This window comes from Euprymna scolopes, chromosome 42 (assembly GCF_053919585.1).
Source record: "Euprymna scolopes isolate OS-2025 chromosome 42, ASM5391958v1, whole genome shotgun sequence".
NCBI classification, from domain to species: Eukaryota; Metazoa; Mollusca; class Cephalopoda; order Sepiida; family Sepiolidae; genus Euprymna; species Euprymna scolopes.
This window is the reverse complement of record NC_136523.1, coordinates 455,001-477,440: the sequence shown is the minus strand read 5'-3', so window position 1 is coordinate 477,440 and position 22,440 is coordinate 455,001. Positions and strand designations below refer to the sequence as shown.

At 29.6% G+C, this 22,440-nt stretch overlaps 1 protein-coding gene across 5 annotated transcripts in view; it reads left to right on the top strand.

The window, feature by feature from the left end:
- The window catches only part of LOC145266903 (uncharacterized), a 216,837-nt gene that overhangs the window by 143,819 nt on the left and 50,578 nt on the right, over window positions 1-22,440 (top strand). For all 5 annotated transcript variants that reach the window (XM_080122684.1, XM_080122680.1, XM_080122682.1 and 2 more), the window contains 4 exons: window positions 4,177-4,246; window positions 7,676-7,858; window positions 9,769-9,881; window positions 16,029-16,192. In XM_080122684.1, the coding sequence (XP_079978810.1) occupies window positions 4,177-4,246; window positions 7,676-7,858; window positions 9,769-9,881; window positions 16,029-16,192 (530 nt within the window). The remainder of the gene's footprint in view (window positions 1-4,176; window positions 4,247-7,675; window positions 7,859-9,768; window positions 9,882-16,028; window positions 16,193-22,440) is intronic.

The following is a 22,440-nucleotide window of genomic DNA, read 5'->3' as shown; positions in this document are numbered from 1 at the left end:
CACGTGTATTTTGTTAAACTAGGAAATCTTTCTATTGAACTCTGAAATTTCGAATGGAACTCTTTATTTAATCATCGGAGTAGCATGCTCTTGTTCCGTTATCTATGACTGGGTAGAAATCGTTAATACTTCGGCATTGTATTTTTTGTGTCGCCCGCATTAAGAATTGAACCTTCAATCTCCAGAAGAGTGTAATTTACAACCGAATTTTACTAAGTACTTTATCCACTATGCCACGAGTCATTGCGAGGAAACACTCCAGATTAGAACAGTAATCCGAATAAGCCAAATAATACGAATTATCAATGCTCATCTTGAAATAAAAATATTCAAAAACATGAAATAGTTTCATAATTTTCGTTCATATTTATTAGGGAGAAGCGGATATAAATTGTAGAAGATTTTCCTGAATCAGTAAAATCAAGTTTTTTGTCTGAGTGAACAATTTCCACACAGTTGTTGCATGCATCATCACAGTAGGAAAACTTATTCTCATTTTTGCAAAAAAAAAAAAAAAAAAAAAAAACAACGGATGAAAGTTGTTTATAATGTCTATAATGCTTATAATGTTTATAATGTCTATAATATTTATAATGTCTATAATGCTTATAATGTTTATAATGTCTATAATATTTATAATGTCTATAATGCTTATAATGTTTATAATGTCTATAATGCTACTAATATTTATAATGTCTATAATATTTATAATGTCTATAATATTTATAATGTCTATAATGCTTATAATGTTTATAATGTCTATAATATTTATAATGTCTATAATGCTTATAATGTTTATAATGTCTATAATGCTTATAATATTTATAATGTCTATAATGCTTATAATGTTTATAATGTCTATAATGCTTATAATGTTTATAATGTCTATAATATTTATAATGTCTATAATGCTTATAATATTTATAATGTCTATAATATTTATAATGTTTATAATGTCTATAATATTTATAATGTCTATAATGCTTATAATGTTTATAATGTCTATAATGCTTATAATGTTTATAATGTCTATAATATTTATAATGTCTATAATGCTTATAATGTTTATAATGTCTATAATATTTATAATGTCTATAATGCTTATAATGTTTATAATGTCTATAATGCTTATAATGTTTATAATGCTTATAATGTTTATAATGCTTATAATGTTTATAATGTCTATAATATTTATAATGTCTATAATGCTTATAATGTCTATAATGCTTATAATGTTTATAATGCTTATAATATTTATAATGTCTATAATGCTTATAATGTTTATAATGTCTATAATATTTATAATGTTTATAATGTCTATAATATTTATAATATTTATAATGTCTATAATATTTATAATGCTTATAATGTTTATAATGTCTATAATATTTATAATGTCTATAATGCTTATAATGTTTATAATGTCTATAATGCTTATAATGTTTATAATGTCTATAATATTTATAATGTCTATAATGCTTATAATGTTTATAATGTCTATAATATTTATAATGTCTATAATGCTTATAATGTTTATAATGCTTATAATGTTTATAATGTCTATAATGCTTATAATGTTTATAATGCTTATAATGTTTATAATGCTTATAATGTTTATAATGCTTATAATGTTTATAATGCTTATAATGCTTATAATGTTTATAATGCTTATAATGTTTATAATGCTTATAATGTTTATAATGCTTATAATGTTTATAATGCTTATAATGTCTATAATGCTTATAATGTCTATAATGCTTATAATGTTTATAATGCTTATAATGTTTATAATGCTTATAATGTTTATAATGCTTATAATGTTTATAATGCTTATAATGTTTATAATGCTTATAATGCTTATAATGTCTATAATGCTTATAATGTCTATAATGCTTATAATGTTTATAATGCTTATAATGTTTATAATGCTTATAATGTTTATAATGCTTATAATGTCTATAATGCTTATAATGTTTATAATGCTTATAATGTTTATAATGTCTATAATGCTTATAATGTTTATAATGCTTATAATGTTTATAATGCTTATAATGTTTATAATGCTTATAATGTCTATAATGCTTATAATGTTTATAATGCTTATAATGCTTATAATGTCTATAATGCTTATAATATTTATAATGCTTATAATATTTATAATGTCTATAATGCTTATAATATTTATAATGCTTAACGATAATATCGACGCCAGATTCCAGCAGGTTTTGTTGCTTTACTCTTCCTTTTTGTTAGACAAATTTAAATCTCTAATAGAATAGTGTTCTGGGGTAACTGACACCCCATTCCTGTCTTCACATGGACTCTCCCATCGCTGTGAAAGGCAGCCATTTTGGACTCTCTAATCAGAGATTCCATGCCAGCCTAATCGTTGACATGACTTTACAGACTCTCCTGTTTGATATTGTGAACCCCTAAAATAAGGCCACAACGTCTGGTGACGAGGATGAGATTCGAGCTCACGCGGGGAACCTCCTCAAACCAGTACGGAAATGCGTCGTTCCACTAGAAAAAGGAAGCTGACGGACCCCTTGGAAGTCAACCCTAAGAGAAAAAATTATATTTCAGGGAAATAAATCTTCGGAGGGGGGGTGTTCTGGGGTAATTGACACCCCTATTCCTTTCTTCACATGGACTCTCCCATCGCTGTGAAAGGCAGCCATTTTGGACTCTCTAATCAGAGATTCCACGCCAGCCTAATCGTTGACATGACTTTACAGACTCTCCTGTTTGATATTGTGAACCCCTAAAATAAGGCCACAACAAATAGTGATAAGTTTCATAGTTAAACGGTATGAGATCACTTATCTCATATCCTTCTTGATTACAAAAATAATTCTCTATCTTTACAAATCTACTATCAGACCGTGTATGGAGTGCTGTTGTCGTATTTGTTCCATTTAAAGGTTCTTGATAAGGCGCAGAAACGTATCTGTTATTTTACTGCCTCCGCCCTTTCACCTTATTTCTATTTTTCAAATTCAGTCTAATACTAGCAAATATATACGCGTTCCGCTTGTCTATATTTTCCACTGTAATACAAGTATGTGTATATTAGAAAAACACAATTGCATTCCAACATTAAAACAACTTTATTGGTCATCTTCGTTAACGTGTTAATAAAAAAACAAAATGGGAAAGAGAAGAGTGTTAGTACTGGAATAAGTGTTCTTTAATTTAATATATAAAAGGCACTATGTCTGTCTGACTTCATATTTTCAAATTCTATCTCCCTGAAGCTAAAAGTCACAGAGTTGCGCTGGGGCCTAACGTGATTGGATTTTTATGGACCATTGTTTTATGGGTCTTTAGGCGGTTAAAATAGTTTTAAGGGGTCAAAAATGGATCAAAATTGAAAAAAAAAAAATCGTTATACATTTTGTACATTCATCTTAGTTTATTTTTAATTTTTAATCAGTTCATATGCGAGTCACTTTGGTACAGTGATAACGTCACCAGCTTTGAATGCTACAGTTTTGCTTTCGGTGTCGATTCTAACTGATGGCACCCAATTACTTTTTTTTTTTACTTTTGAAATCACGACTCTATAATACTATATATGAAATCTAGACAAATTAAAATATCGAATATCATATTTAAGCGTATTTTACGACTGGGCGAAAAGAATGAATCTTCTGTTTGTAAGAAAAGGTAACATGTTCATATACGAAGAATTCGTGTTGTATATCGTTGTTGAAGTAAGAACCATGCATGCATGTGTGCATTCGAGCGCGTGTGTGTGTTATAGAAGTACACATGTGTGCTGCTATAGTAGCCATGTCGAATCTATGGTGCATTTGTCGAAGCCCAGAGCCAGGCAATCCAGAGGATGTGCACCCCAAAAAGAGAAAATTTGCGTTGGAAAATGTGCCGTGAGATGAATCAGCTTACTTTAGTCTCTTACCCGGAAAAGTGAAAGTGGACTGTGTGTTATCCTTTTTATCAACTTCTGTCATGTGATCAGTTCGCCTGAGAGATGGCCTCTGATTGGGCAAGTCAGAAAGGAAGTTGAATGCTAGCACCAGTCAACACTCAACTGTTAAACATAACACAGTTTCAAAATCGTAGACCACATGCTGTACTGCTGTGGTTGTTTGTAAGTATTACTGCTGCTATATAACTGTTATCGTTATTTAAGCGTGTTGTCTTTTTTTTCAGTATGTTCACCAATAAACTATGGCGTCAACTGTTCCTATACTTGTCATTGTGATTGGCAAAATACTAAAAGGTGAGTTATTTGTGTGGGAAATCAAGTGAAATTCGTGCTAGTCTCAATCTTTTTTCCCAATAAATCATTTAAAAATGCGGCATATCAATCTATTTGAATCATTGAATGCAGAAATAGTCGGCTTACAGTAGAGAGAAGCAATAAACATGAAAGTAATTTAATTTTTTTTAACAAAAAAACAACAAAATGAATATTTTAATTGAAAAGAAAATCGCAAAAATATCAAATAATTATCCAATCTTAATGAAATGTTCAGTATTTTTTAATCAATAAATTTATATAAACTTCATGCAAAATATTTATTTTATTAAAAGAAAAAAAACAACAGATTTTTAGATCACAGTAAAATTCTTGTATTTCAAAGATATAATACGTTTTATTTTTTTTATTACGTAATACTCAGTTACTTAACAATAATCCCTTGAAGGTGCGAAAGTATTTATAATATAAAATATTCATAATATAAAGTATATATAAAATTATTACGATCGCAATAATCGTATAACATAGTACTTTTAAGGTAAAACTTTCACTTTCATTACTCGTCCTTAATTTATCAATTTAATTTAATGAGAAAACGTTTGTATCTTGCTTCAACATTTGATGAACAGTTTAGATGCAATCGATTGTTTATCAAATTTGATTTATTTTAAACAAAATCAAATGATGTTAAAAAAACATGTTTATTCATGTCGGTTGTATTTTCACTTACCAAACCAGATTTTTCTGCAGATCACTACTGCATGATTTCTATAAACAACTGTTGATCACAAATGTTTCATTTTATGAAAACTCAAGTGAATCGAATATATAATTGCAAAATTTGGTGACATTTTCAGAGTACAAGAAGAGGCACACGACTGTTTTTTTTTTGTTATTTCTATTTGTATTTAAATTGTGTAAAATATTGTTTGCTGAGATTATTTAAGAATTATTTCCTTTCAACCATATTCAAGTAATTCGTATCATTTTGATTCTATCGGACTACTGTTCTCATCTTGAATGTGATTTTCACGTTTCGATTTCACACTCAAGATGAGAACAGTAGTTCGATGAATCCAAATAATACGAATAACAAATCCTCATCTCAAAAATTTTGACGTTTCTGAATTCCTATTATAAGAATGACTCACCTGTGCCATTCTTATAATAGAAAAAAAATGATCCAAAAATGGGACGGCAAAAGAAATAACTATATTGTAGAGAAAAGAAGATTATTTAATTGCAATTATTAAATGTAGTTTTCCCAAGCAAAAATTGGTAACATGAATTCAACCAGAGAAACTTTGATTTGTAAAGAATTTTAGGTACAAAAATGATCAGTCATGATCAGAAACGCATGGTTCCTTTCTTATGTGAAGACAACAAAAAGCTATGATTATAAAATCCAAGAGATTCATTGTACTGGTTCGTTCTTAGCAACGTTGCTTATAAATATAATCGTCCAACTCTTTGTGATCATACCCTGACATTATGCCAAAACTATTGCAAAAAAATTCTCTTAATTATACTAGCCAGCGATATAATGAATTCTTAAAAGAAATGAAGAAAGACTCATTTTTTAATTAAAAATCCACGTTTCCATGGTAACCAAAATGCTCCAATATAAAAAAGATATATTTTTTCATAGTAATTATTGGCTCTATAGAAAAGTGTTCCAACATTCACTTATGATGTACTTTTATGCATTCAGTACATAAGTCAAAGCCAATGCCAGAGAGAACGTGAAACAAACAGAACATTTTAGCTCATAACTGTGGGAATACTTTATACATTAAAACTAAATAAGATTTTGTTGTAGGTTTACGTTGCCAGTCGATGGTATGTCATTTCACGATTGACTTAGGTTATTGTTACTTAACTGTATTTCAAATATGCTCGCATTTTAAATTGTTCTTTATCCAGCAAAAAGCTTCGATACCCATTGAAAATATATCATTTTCTTTCAAAATCATGAGATATTCCGTAATCAATGAGTTTTTACATAAATTTTGTTTCCGAAAAATCTATGATAATAAAACTTCGGTAATTTTGCTTGTTTGCAGTTTAGATGGCGTAAAAAGGAGAACGTAAGATAATGACACAAATATATGATTTAAATAATTGGTCAACGGGTAATTGATTGGCTGCCTAGTCAGTCACCATGGCAACAAGTGTTTCAATTGGATAACATAAACATATTTTTATCCAACAGCAGAGTTTGAAACATGCCAACTGTTTATGTATTCCGTCACTGCTTATTTGTGAAATCTCACATATTTCCATTAAATTCAGACATTATTATTAAACTTTGCGGACGTTATTTTTGATTTTTGAATATGAACATTCATGATTCCTATTGTTGAGATTTTTCAGAATATTGTCAAGCGTTATTTTTACAACGTTTTGGCCGATGTAACCTCCGACTTTCTTCAGGTTTATCTTGTCAAACTCGGGAATCTTTCTGGCATTTGGAACGGAATCATTTATAAAATCTATGGAGGTAGCATGCGTTTGTTCCGTTAGCCATAACAAATTCCCGAGTTAGACAAAAAGAAGGGCAAAGATTAAATCACCCGAAACTTTGTGAAAATTACATTCTCTGGTTGTTTTAAAAAGTGTATGTACATTTACAAACAGTTAAGGGCAGACATGTACGCGCTAATGTAGAAATATTAACTCAACAGGTCACATGTCGCGCTCATAAGCTTTTCAAAGGGGGGGGGGATTAAATCTATGGAAATGACAATTTTTATGCAAAGGGCAATGAGATAATTCGGACTTTTAACAAAATCGAGATCAAAGTCGATCATAATGTCGCTTTAGAAACAGACATTCATTTATTGGCTTTTATATGAGACTGGCCTAGGTGCCCGGCGTTTCTCGGGTGTTTGTAGGTGTGTGTCTAGCAAAAAAGAAAAGAGTTGTAGTAGGTAGGCAGGCTCGAACCCGTGACGCGAAGGCCGAACAGAAAGTGAAGGTATGTATAAGGATGTTTGTTGAACAAAAAAAAAAAAATAATAATAAATAAATAAATAAAAAATAAAAATTAGGAGTAGTAAGCAGGCTCGAACCCGTAACGCGCCACAGAGGAAAAGGAGGTGAATAATAAAGAACAAAAACGGTCTTATCGATGCGGCCACCGCAATTGTGACGTCACGGTAAGTCGAAATAACGTCTTTTCTGCAACGTCGTTGACGCGAGGTTTGAATGACTTTCAAAAATGTCGGCCAAAAAATCGACCCCTCCTTGTAGAAAAGTGCCCAGATGAGGGTGAAGGAATTAATGTTTTAGTCAATTTTTCGATATTTGTCGTCCGAAAGGTCGAGCTTTAAAAGGATACCGATTTGGTGAAAATCCGTTGCCCTTTCGAAAGTTTTAGACATACATACATACATTTAAACAGAGAGGTGAGATTTATATAATAGACGATTGTCTTTGCTGTTTCAGGTGTCACCCGGGAACGGGGGCGTGTGAATGCAATCGCGGATTTAAAGGAGACAAGTGTCGTCAACCCTGTCCGGCTCCATTCTACGGAGAGGAGTGTGCGCATATGTGCCACTGTATGCATGGTGGTGACTGTGATCCGGTAACTGGGGAGTGTACCTGCACCCCGGGTCGCACAGGTGAACGGTAAGTCATTTTTAAACAGTTTCTTTATTTATTTTATACTATTTTATTAATTATTTATTATATATTATTTTTATTACTGCTTTTTAGTCTAGTTCTCTTTCTTGCTCTTTTTCTGATACTTCCATCATCAATATGCGCAATTCCTATAACACACACACACACACACACACACACACACACACACACACACACACACACACACACACACACACACACACGAAAAGTTTGTTATCCTGTATAAGTTGGTTTTTACTTTATCTCTCTCTATATATATCTAACAAAGTATGACGGCTGTATGCAAATGCCGAACCGTGTGCGAAATGACGTCACCATAAGGAAAAAGAAAAAGACTATAAAAAAACGTGTGCACAGATCGACAATGACGTTCGAGAGAATAGAAGTCAGAGAAAAGGAGCACGAGCACGTTTTATTCGGGAAAATACCCGGAAATAAATTTTGTTGTCACAAAATAAAAGGAGTCGAGTTATTACTTGTCCAATGTTCCTTATGACGTATTCTGCTACAACGTGTTGGGTTCCGTGTGTCTAAATGTTAACGCGTGTGTAAACGTATGTAACGTTACTTCTCTCTCTCTCTCTCTCTCTCTCTCATTAGTGTAATGTATATCAAGAAGAAAATGGAAAGTGTTATACTATCAATTTCTCAGTTTGCGATTTATGAATTGCCTCAAGATAATTCACGAGGCACCAATTTTCTAAGCTCAGGAACTTTTCCAAATTGTTAAAGATGACGTTGAAAGTTGGTATGGTTAAAGAAAAGCTTCATTGCCAATATTTCAACTGTGAGTCCAGGTTTTAAAAGTGAGTGCTTAATCAAATTGATAGGTGTCCATCTTCAAACACAAATTTTCATTTCTGAATTTTGTAAAACATCTGACTTTTCTTTCCTTACAAATTGAATGGATATTTCGAACCACTTCTGTTACACTCGATCAAACCCTCAGTCACATTTCTCAAATTAGGAAGTCGAATCGATGTTACAAGTCTCATACTCTGACGTCCAAATCTCAACTCTTTTAAAAATTTATTTTCTTAGAAACATTTTTATTGATAGTCTCAATGTGTCACCTACACGACTGCTCGATCAATCTAATTTCGCTAAATGTCAGAAGATGGTGAATCAGTATTTAAAATTATATTTTATAACACCACTGCTCTATCTCAAATGAATTGGTTCATTAATCCCACTGCCGGCACACAAGTAAATATTTTGTATTAGAACTAACATGGATCTTTTCTAGTCTCATATCTTCGACCACACTTCCAAAATTTTATACCCAAATCCCAACCCTTGTTAAATTTATTTTATTAGAAATATCTTCTTTCGCTTGAAGCAATCGCTTGGCTTATGAAAGCTATGTCTCTTCTACTGTCATCAGATGACGAAACAAACTTTAACATAACTCGTCGCAACACGATGATCCTACATCCAATCGGCGCATTCATTATTATTAACTAGCTTTACCGTCGCCGAACAGATGCATCATTGCACATTTGTATAGATATTGCCACACTGCTAAGTTGTATGCAATTGTAGAGAAAATCGTAATGAGTGTGAAAATTACTTCCTAAAAAAATGGCCATGTGTCTGCACATTTTAAAGGGAACAACTGCTGAATGATAGAAGAAAAAATGGCGACGCCCAGTTGATTTTATTCTCAATGACCGCACAAACTAATGTGAATTTGATTAGAATAAAAATTGTTTTTTTTTCAGATACTGAGCCTATTTGAATTTTTAAGTAGAAAGCTTTGATAGCAGTGAATCGAATTTAATTCTAGACATTATTAGTTGAAAGTGTAGAATAGTTAACAATTAATAATTTCAATATTTATATTCATTTCATCATTTTTAAATTGTTAATATTTAATGCAATTAACTCTCATTCAGATGTGAAAAGGAATGTCCATCGGGTACATACGGCATCGGATGCGCTCAGACATGTGCGTGTAAAAATAATGGCACATGTCTTCCCGATTTTGGCTTCTGTATCTGTGCACCAGGTGAGTTTTATTACTGGACAGTTTGATATTCCCATCATAAATAAGCTGCACATCATGTGTTAACCAGTCCATTTCTATTCACAACCCATAATTCCCAAAGAATCTTTGAACATTTTCTAGATACACTGTCCTCCCATATTTTCAAATGTTTTCATAATCTTTTCACCTTTAGCAAAGGAAATTCTACTTCACTGCGAATCTGACAAGTCCAGCGCTTTTAGAAACCTACTACAGGGTCTTTTATTGTGAAATTCTTCCTTGTATGCTCAGTATACATTGCTTTCAGGGTCTTTTCTGACAATGTGGTCATTATGATATGCATATATCCGTAATTAATGTTAACGCCTTTAAATTGTCGAATAGAAGCTGATTTCTGGATTGAAATAAAGTTAGAAAACAAACTACAAGTTCATTTCTGCTTCTAAACTGGTGCTTTATAAGGCTTTTCACCGTTAGCAAAGGAAATTCTACATCGGTGTTGGTTTTATCAGCTTTGAAAGTCTGCGACAAGTTATTTTATATGAAAATTCTTCACTATTAATTGATTTCAAGATCAATTCCTACAACGTCTTATAATGAAATAATTACCCGAACTTAGTTTATTTTTGTTGTTTGGTTCGAGCTTTGGCGAAACCGGAAATATGCTTTGCGAACTATTCTATTGGGTGTTGAAGCTTGGGGATTTTTCCTCGGAACCAAAGTTAAGTCAACTCAATTTCTGAAATGGAATTTTCGTTGTTGACTGCAATATGTTAATAGTCCTGTGCATTTCTAGGACGTCCAATCTCGCTTTGAGAAGAAGTTATTTTATTGCTAATTGCCTCAGGCGCCCTTACCGGAGAATGCCAATATGGCTGCTCAGACAGCGGGGATGCTGGCTCTTCAATCCCATTTTCCGACTTTCTTGTTACTTCTTCCCGTCGTAGAAGAGAGATAAATAACGTCGGCTAAAAGCAACTGCTTTACTCTTTTGTTGCCTTTTTGTCTTGTGATTCTTTCCAGAGGGCTACTTACCAGATTTGCATCCGTAACTTGTAATTCACAGCTTTTGGGGTACCAAGTTTTTCAACACAAGCAACATCGACAGTACAGACACCAAACGTTTAGAGATGTTTGGTGTCTGTATTGTTATAAAATAGTATTGTTATAAAATTGTATTGTTATGAAATTGTATTGTTATAAAATATGGTTATATATATATGGTTATATATATATATATATGGTTATATATATATATGGTTATATATATATATGGTTATATATATATGGTTATATATATAAATATATGGTTATATATATATATATGGTTATATATATATGGTTATATATATATATGGTTATATATATATATGGTTATATATATATATATGGTTATATATATATATATATATATGGTTATATATATATATAGTTATATATATATGGTTATATATATATATGGTTATATATATATATATATGGTTATAGTTATATATATATGGTTATATATATATATGGTTATATATATATATATATGGTTATATATATATATATATGGTTATATATATATGGTTATATATATATATATATGGTTATATATATATATATATATGGTTATATATATATATATGGTTATATATATATATATGGTTATATATATATATATATATGGTTATATATATGGTTATATATATATGTTGTTTTTTTTACATAGCATCACCACATTATCAAGGCCAAGAGGCCACTCAAGAATAAGGGTTAAAGAGTGTACAGTAGAAATTGGACATTATAGTAATCATTAGTAATGAAAATTTGGTAAAGTTGATAACTTATATGGAACGGCTCATCAAGAACTTATTTATGTTAGACTTGAAGACAACCATATTGTAGTCAGCCGGAAAGCAGGAAAACGGAAGACAATTCCACAGGCGTGCAGTTCTAAGAAAAAAGCTTTGTTCATGGAATCTACGTTTAGCTTTAGGCACAGATAAAGAGTGGGGGGAATTATTGATTGTGTTTACAGCTAGACGAGTGTTTCTTGTGAAAGTTTGGCGAGAGGGGACCATAGATTGAAGCTCATTCGAACACTTTCCATGAAAATAACGATAAAGCAGAGACAAACTCGCAACATCTCTTCTGTGAGATAAAGGTTGCAAGGAAGAGAAAATGACATCTCCTACGAGGCTACGAAGTCTATTTTGAACTCTATCAAGGCAGGCCAAGTCCTTTCTAGCAGCTCCTGCCCAGATGTGGCAACAGTATTCCATCCTTGGACGTACCTGGCTCTTATATAGATAGAGAACAGCATCAGCAGTGAGATATCTACTGGATCGATAGAAAGATCCCACCATTTTTCCAGTGGCCTTGGCAACAGATTTGATGTACGTGTTCCATTTAAGATCAGGAGTAATGGTCAAGCCAAGAAGTTTGTCAAAACTTGAGGCCTCCTGAAGACGAGAGCCATTCATTTCAATTGATGTCAGATGTGGATCAGAATGTTGATGATGTAAAGAGAGAAGCTTGGTTTTAGATGCATTAAAAGTAACCATCCATTCTTTACCCCATTGTACTACGTGCTCAAGATCAGAGGAGAGAGAATTGGAGAGAACTTGGTCGTTTACTGTCTTAGATGTGGTACCATAAATGGTAGTGTCGTCAGCATAGATGTCTACAAATGATGTAAGGATGTGATTTGGAAGATCATTAATGTAGATCAGGAAAAGAGTTGGGCCCAGGATGGACCCCTGAGGGACACCGGCATTAATACTGTGAGCTTCTGATTTTTGCCCTTCAACTACTACTCTTATGAACCTATCAGAAAGAAATGATTTAATAATTAAGACATTTCCAGCAATACCATAGCTAGAGATCTTATGAAGTAAACCTTTATGCCATACCCTATCATGGTTATATATATATGGTTATATATATGGTTATATATATATGATTATATATATATATATATATATATATATATATATGGTTATATATATATATATATATATATGGTTATATATATATATGATTATATATATATGGTTATATATATATGGTTATATATATATGGTTATATATATGGTTATATATATGGTTATATATATATATATGGTTATATATATGATTATATATATATGGTTATATATATATGATTATATATATATGGTTATATACATATATATATATGGTTATATATATATATATATATATGGTTATATATATATGGTTATATATATACATATATATGGTTATATATATGTGGTTATATATATATATGGTTATATATAGATATATATATATGGTTATATATATATATATATATATATATATATATATATATATATATATATATATATGGTTATATATATATATTTTTTTTTACACAGTGATCACCATTATCAAGGCCCGGAAGCCACTCAGGGATAAGTATTATTGTATTGCAAGTACATTACGTTAGTGTGGAGATTTGATGAAGTGTTTACTTAAGGGGGTGGTTCATTAGGAATTTGTTAACATTGGACTTGAATACATCCAAGTGGTAGTCCTGTGGGAAGCAGGCAGACGGAACAGAGTTCCACAGGCGTGCAGTTCTAAGAAAGAAGCTTTGTTCATGGAATCCGCGTTTCGATTTAGGCACAGATATAGAGTGGGGGAAATTTTTCACAGTGGATTCAGCTAGACGGGTGTTTTTCGTGAAAGATTGGCGAGGGGGGGACCAGAGATTGGAGTTCAGACGAGCACCTGCCATGGAAATAACGATAAAACAAGGATAGGCTCGGAACGTCTTTTCTGTAGGAGAGAGGTTGCAGGGTAGAGAAAAGGGCATCCCCCACTAAGCCACAAAGTCTATTTTGTACTCTGTCAAGGCAGGATAGGCTGTTTCTAGCAGCTCCTGCCCAGATATGACAACAGTATTCCATCCTTGGGCGTACTTGGCTTTTATATAGATAGAGAATTGCATCAGTAGTGAGATATCTTCTGGAGCGGTAGAAGGATCCAGCGACCTTGGCAACAGACTTGATGTACATGTTCCATTTCAGATCAGGAGTAAAGGTTAAACCCAGAAGCTTGTCAAAACGCGGGGCCTCACCCAGACGAGAGCCATCCATCACAATTGATGCCAGATATATATATATATATATATATATATATATATATATATACATTGTTATATATATATACATTGTTATATATATATACATTGTTATATATATATATACATTGTTATATATATATATATACACATTGTTATATATATATACATTGTTATATATATATACATTGTTATATATATATATATACATTGTTATATATATATATATATACATTGTTATATATATATATATACATTGTTATATATATATACATTGTTATATATATACATTGTTATATATATATATACATTGTTATATATATATACATTGTTATATATATATATACATTGTTATATATATATACATTGTTATATATATATACATTGTTATATATATACATTGTTATATATATATATACATTGTTATATATATACATTGTTATATATATATATACATTGTTATATATATATATACATTGTTATATATATATATATTGTTATATATACATATGTTTTTATATATATATATGGTTATATGTATGTATATATATATATATATATATATATATATATATATAAGGTTATATTATATGTATATATATATATGATTATATATAATATATATATATATATATATATATATATATATATATATATATATATATATCTTTTGCCGTGCCTTGTTACACTCACTTTGTTATTATTACGACTGTGGCAACAGCATATTCTTTTCATTTTTTTTAACTTTTAAAACTTTTTTTAATACTTGCCGATAAATGTAATTTGATTGATTTTATTAGATTACTTCGTGGCGGCACTGTCGCGTTCTATGCCGAATCTCTATTAGCGATTGATTATTCTATATTTTTTTAATTATTCAAACTATTGTTATCATCTTGGATATTATTTTTACAATTTTTCGGCTGGTGTATCGTTACTGAATTTCAAACGAAACACTTTATTTAATCCACGGATGTAGTTTGCTCTCGTTCTATCAGCCATGACTGGGTAGAAAGATTAAGTAATTCGTAATTGTATTCTTAAATTGCCTGCATTGAGGATTATTACATAGTAATGTACACCGATAAGTAGTAATACTACACATCTAAAACAAGAACCTGAGGCGTAACGGATATACGTGCTAAGTATAAACAGTCAAATTTGCAGTCTTCTGAGGGTCGAAGGTTTAATCTTCAATGTGAGCGACACTAACAATACAATTATGAATGACTTAAAACTTATCCCCGGCCAGGGCTGACAGAACGACAGCCTGCTACCCCATACATTAAATAAGTGTTCCGTTTGAAATGCCATATAGATTCCTGAGTTCGACGAAATGAGTCTGAAGAAGGTCGGAGATTACATCGGCCGAAACATTGTGAGAATAACGTCCGAGATGGGAAAAGTAGTCTGAATGATCACAATGATAAAAATTATCCTCAGCTAAAAAATTTCAAAACGTTGTTTAGTTTTTACTATTCACTAAAAGTCATTTATCAATAAACGTTCTCTGAGAACAACAGGTGGTGTTACCTGGGATCTGAGTGACAAGTCCCTTCAGAGTTGCACTACTCTGCACTTCTTTCGCAAATCACTTTTCATTATTGCAATAATCGTTTGTTGTTGTTATTATTATTATTATTATTATTATTATCATCTCGCTGATGACCATTGCTTTTCTGGTCTTTGAGTGATAAAAAGTCTCTTCAATATTTTATCTGTCATGATCGCCCTCCTCGCTCTTTCCATCCTCTTTGGCGCTTCATGACTACTTTAGTATTAGCTATGGCCTTTCCATCAATGCAGATCATTTTCCACCTCTGTTTTTTTTTTTCTATGTTCAAAATGCAGTTGTTTGCACAATTTCCAATGATGCTATTTTTCAAAATTCTTTTTTGGGAGACTGCTGCATTCACTTATGATATTGTTTACAGTTTCGTCATTTTGTCTACAGTCTCTATTTACAGTTCTTTTTAAAAGTATTATTATGTAGGCTTTTTGTGTTGTTTCTGTTGCTGCTATTATTATTATTATTGTTATTATTATCATCATTATTATCATCATTATTATTATTATAGGTTGGCGTGGTCACATGTGCGAAGAGCAATGTCCAGGTGAGCTCTACGGTCCAAATTGTAGTCGGGTCTGCCATTGCAAAAATGATGCGTCCTGCAACCACGTGACTGGTGAATGTCAATGTAAACCAGGATACAAAGGAATCCATTGCGATGAAGTTTGTCCTGTAAGTAAAACAAACACGGAAGATACCTCCATTCGTAAGATGTGTCCATCAGGTATGATTGTAAAGCCATGCAAATGTTGATAAACACTGAAATATGACAGACTGATGAATCTATATATAAAGTAGTAGCGTTCGTGTGTGTGTGTGTGTGTGTGTGTCTGTTTGTGTGTGTGTGTGTGTGTGTGTGTGCCTGCGCGCGTGTGCGTGTGTGTATCTGTGTGTACAACTTTCTTACAGCCCACACCACTGGGCCGATCATGACCAAACCTGACATGATGATGGTCTCTGACCTAGGGATGGTTCACAGCATTTTTTAAGGTTAAGCTCAAAGGTTGAGGTCATATTTGGCGAGGCTCATAAACTGCTCCATCTAGGGATGGTGCACAAGTTGGAATTCCCCACCATTCCGGCGGCCACCATGGCACCGGCCAACTTCTTTGTGAATTTGAATCAGATCACTCTCTTCAACTCCCACTATCTCAACCAATCTTCATAGTTCATAGTTGGATTTCAGTCACTTCAGGAGGTATTTAAAAATTTTAAACACCTTAAACTTTTTTTTAAACACCTACTTTTACAACATCCACTTACGACAAATGTGCCGGCAAAGGCACTTGAGCATAATGTAAAGTCTCGCGCGAAACATAGGTATCTTTGGTAGTTTGAAATATTTTTGAATTTGCCCCCTTGCATTCAGGATTGCAAGCGTGTTTCAATTATGAAAACAAAAAACAAAAACAATTAGTTCTGATACTTTGTAATGATTTTTTTTTCATCCAACTTCACCTAACATCAAATTTCTTTAAATTGCAATATTAACCAATAAAACGGGCAAACATATTAAATCTGGACTTCGGCTAAAAACTTATTTTAATTGAAAGCAACTAAAAATTACGTCAATATCAAATTATTGATTTGGAGGAGTGGTAGAGAGTTGAAATAAGAAAATGGCGTTTTCTATTCAAACACACACACACACACACACACACACACACACACACACACACACACACACACACACACACACATATATATATTAAAAATACAAAAAGTACAAAAACCACTTAGCTTTAATTTTTTAATTGATATTAGTGATAGAACGATTTCAATATTTCTCCCGATTCAATCCTAAATTACTGATCCCGATACATTACCGATTCCGATTCTTCATAAATTTCTAAATATTTAATTATAAAATTGTTATTTTTTTCCTGGTTGCCTTAAAAACACATGTTAAATGAGCATATATTTTCTTCAAAATAAAAACATATTTGTTCAGGTGATTTATATCTTCTAGTTTTACTGGTAGTTTAAAATATATATTTATTTATTTATTTTTTTTATTATTATTATTATTATTATTATTATTATTATTATTATTATTATTATTATTATTATCATCATCATCAGCAGCAGCAGCAGCAGTGGAAGATTTTATTTTAAACAAAATCAAATAAAAAAAAAGATAATTAAAGCAATCGTTTTTGGCATTGGAAAATAGTCATAAATTATTCCGATTCAGTGAACTATTCTGCTACCTCAAAAGTTCTGATTCTTTAAATTCTGACTATATATATATATATATATATATATATATATATATATATATATATATATATATATATATATATATCTCAAGTTATAAAATATATATATGGCGATTAAGCTACACTGAATATTCGGCGTTTCATCCACTCTAGGATTCTTCAGGCTTATGCATAAGGCTGAAGAATCCTAGAGTGGATGAAACGCCGAATATTCAGTGTAGCTTAATCGCCATATACATTTTATAACTTACTAAGTAGCTCTACCTACGTATTGGGCACTTTTGAAGTAAATACTCAAAGTTTACGCATAAATTTATACTTTCGCATATTAATTTATGTGAGTAGATGAAGTAGTTATATATAATTGTACCTACATTTAGCCCACCATATATATATATATATATATATATATATATATATATATATATATATATATTTATATATATATATATGGTGGGCTAAATTTAGGTATAATTATTAAAAGTAAGCTTGGGCCCAAAAGTAAGCACTTTAAAAGTGTTAAAAAATGTTAGTTATATCTTAAACAGAAACTGTTTAATCTGTTAAGTGTTCAAAATTTCCTCTGCCAACAGTGCAACATTTTTCACGCTTGTCCAAAACACTAACACACAGTGCAGCACAAATTTCGATTATCATCAATTTCTTTGAATGCATCATAAATGTAATCTTTTAATTTATTTATTGTTTTGGGATTCTTCTCATACACCTTGTTCTTTACGATATCCACCTCCAAAGTAATCTATTGATGTCAGGTCAGATGAGCGTCGTGGCCATTCAAAACTACCTCTTCTTCTGAACCAATGCTGTTGAAAGACTTCGTTAAAGCTTCGTTAAAGCAATATCTTACTTCTGACACATAATGTGGAGATGCTCCATCTTGTTGAAAGAAGAGTTAATCAAAGTTTGGTTTGGATCTGTGGCACTACTTCTTCACGAAGCATTTCCAAATATTTCTCTCCATTCACACTTCCATGAAAAAAAAACAAAAAAAAAACAGGTCCTACAATAACTTCGCTAGATGATGTGCCCTAAACTGGTTGAGCTGGGTTTCTATGATTAAATTATGGTTTTCATCACTCCAATACATACAAGTATTTTCACATGAACAGATAGTTTAAAGCAAACTTCATCCAACCAGATAATCTTATCCAAAGTTTCAAATTGTTCGCCAACAAATTCGTCACGCATCATTTTGAAAAACTGCAGTCGTCATCCTCCAAAAGACCATGTACAAATCATGGTTGGTAGAGTTTAAATTTCATGTTAGGCAATAAACGTTGCAGTGATGTTGTTGAATAATTCCGCGGAAACACATCGTGGATTTTTTTTTTTTTTTACTGTTAATAAATAAAGCCACTAAAGTTTATTTTTTCTTCAGTCGTCAAAGATTTTGGTTCATTCCGCACCGAATCCGTTTTATCAAATTTGTTGCTTAAGCAATAAACTGTCAATCGTGAAGACGGGGGAATGTGCAAAGCTTTTGTCATGCTGTAGTACTGTCTCATATATATACACAGTTTCATATATATACACTGTCTCATATATATATACTGTCTCATATATATATATACTGTCTCATATATATACACTGTCTCATATATATACACTGTCTCATATATATATACTGTTTAATATATATATACTGTTTAATATATATACACTGTCTCATATATATACACTGTCTCATATATATACACTGTCTCATATATATACACTGTCTCATATATATACACAGTTTCATATATATACACTGTCTCATATATATACACAGTTTCATATATATACACAGTTTCATATATATACACTGTCTCATATATATACACTGTCTCATATATATATACTGTTTAATATATATATACTGTTTAATATATATACACTGTCTCATATATATACACTGTCTCATATATATATACTGTTTGATATATATATACTGTTTGATATATATATACTGTTTGATATATATATACTGTTTGATATATATATACTGTTTCATATATATACACTGTCTCATATATATATACACAGTTTCATATATATACACTGTCTCATATATATACACTGTCTCATATATATATACTGTTTAATATATATACACTGTCTAATATATATACACTGTTTGATATATATATACTGTTTGATATATATATACTGTTTGATATATATATATATACTGTTTGATATATATATACTGTTTCATATATATATACTGTTTCATATATATATATACTGTTTCATATATATATACTGTTTCATATATATATACTGTTTCATATATATATAATGTTTCATATATATATACTGTTTCATATATATATACTGTTTCATATATATAAATATACTGTTTCATATATATATATATATATATATATATATATATATATATACACTGTCTCATATATATATACACTGTCTCATATGTATATACTGTTTCATATATATATACTGTTTCATATATATATATATATATATATATATACTGTTTCATATATATATATATATATACTGTTTCATATATATATATATATATATATATATATATATATATACAATGTCTCATATATATATATACAATGTCTCATATATATATACAATGTCGCATATATATATACAATGTCTCATATATATATACACTGTCTCATATATATATACACTGTCTCATAAATATAGACTGTTTCATATATATATATATATATATATATACTGTTTCATATATATATACTGTTTAATATATATATACTGTTTCATATATATATATACTGTTTCATATATATATACTGTTTCACATATATATACTGTTTCATATATATACACTGTCTCATATATATATACTGTTTCATATATATACACTCTCATATATATATACACTCTCATATATATATACTGCTTCATATATATAAATATACTGTCTCATATATATATACTGCTTCATATATATATATATATACTGTTTCATATACATATACTGTCTCATATATATACACAGTCTCATATATATACACAGTCTCATATATATATATACTGTCTCATATGTATATACTGTTTCATATATATATATATACTGTTTCATATATATATACTGTTTCATATATATACTGTTTCATATATATATATATACTGTTTCATATATATATATACTGTTTCATATATATATACTGTTTCATATATATATATATATACTGTTTCATATATATATATACTGTTTCATATATATAAACTGTCTCATATATATATAGTGTCTCATATATATACTGTCTCATATATATATACTGTCTCATATATATACACTGTCTCATATATATATATACACTGTCTCATATATATACTGTCTCATATATATATACTGTCTCATATGTATATACTGTTTCATATATATATATACTGTTTCATATATATATATATATATATATATATATATATATATATATATATATATACTGTTTCATATATATATACTGTTTCATATATATATATATATATATATATATATATACTGTTTCATATATATATATACTGTTTCATATATATATATACTGTTTCATATATATAAATTGTTTCATATATATATATACTGTTTCATATATATAAACTGTCTCATATATATATATACTGTCTCATATATATATATACTGTCTCATATATATACTGTCTCATATGTATATACTGTTTCATATATATATATATATTATATACTGTCTCATATATATACTGTTTCATATATATATACTGTCTCATATATATATACACTGTCTCATATATATACACTGTCTCATATATATACACTGTCTCATATATCTATCTCATATATATATATACTCTCTCATATATATATATACTCTCTCATATGTATATATATACTGTCTCATATATACTCTCATATATATATACTGTCTCATATATATATACTCTCATATATATATACTCTCATATATATATATATATATATACTGTCTCATATATATATACTGTCTTATATGTATATATATACTGTCTCATATATATACACTGTCTCATATATATATACTGTCTCATATATATACTGTCTCATATATATATATATATATATATATATATATATATACTGTCTCATATATATATATACTGTCTCATATATATATATACTGTCTCATATATATATACTGTCTCATATATATATACTGTATCATATGTATATATACTGTCTCATATATTTATATATACTGTTTCATATATATATACTGTCTCATATATATAAATATATACTGTCTCATATATATACACTGTCTCATATATATATATATATATATATACTGTCTCATATATATACTGTCTCATAGATATATATACTGTCTCATATATATATATATACTGTCTCATATATATATACTGTCTCATATATATATACTGTCTCATATGTATATACTGTTTCATATATATATACTGTCGCATATATATACTGTCTCATATATATATATATATATACTGTTTCATATATATATATATACTTTTTCATATATATATATACTGTCTCATATATATATATACTGTCTCATATGTATATACTGTTTCATATATATACTGTCGCATATATATACTGCCTCATATATATATATATACTGTTTCATATATATATATATATATATATATATATATATATATATATACTGTTTCATATATATATATACTGTCTCATATATATATGCT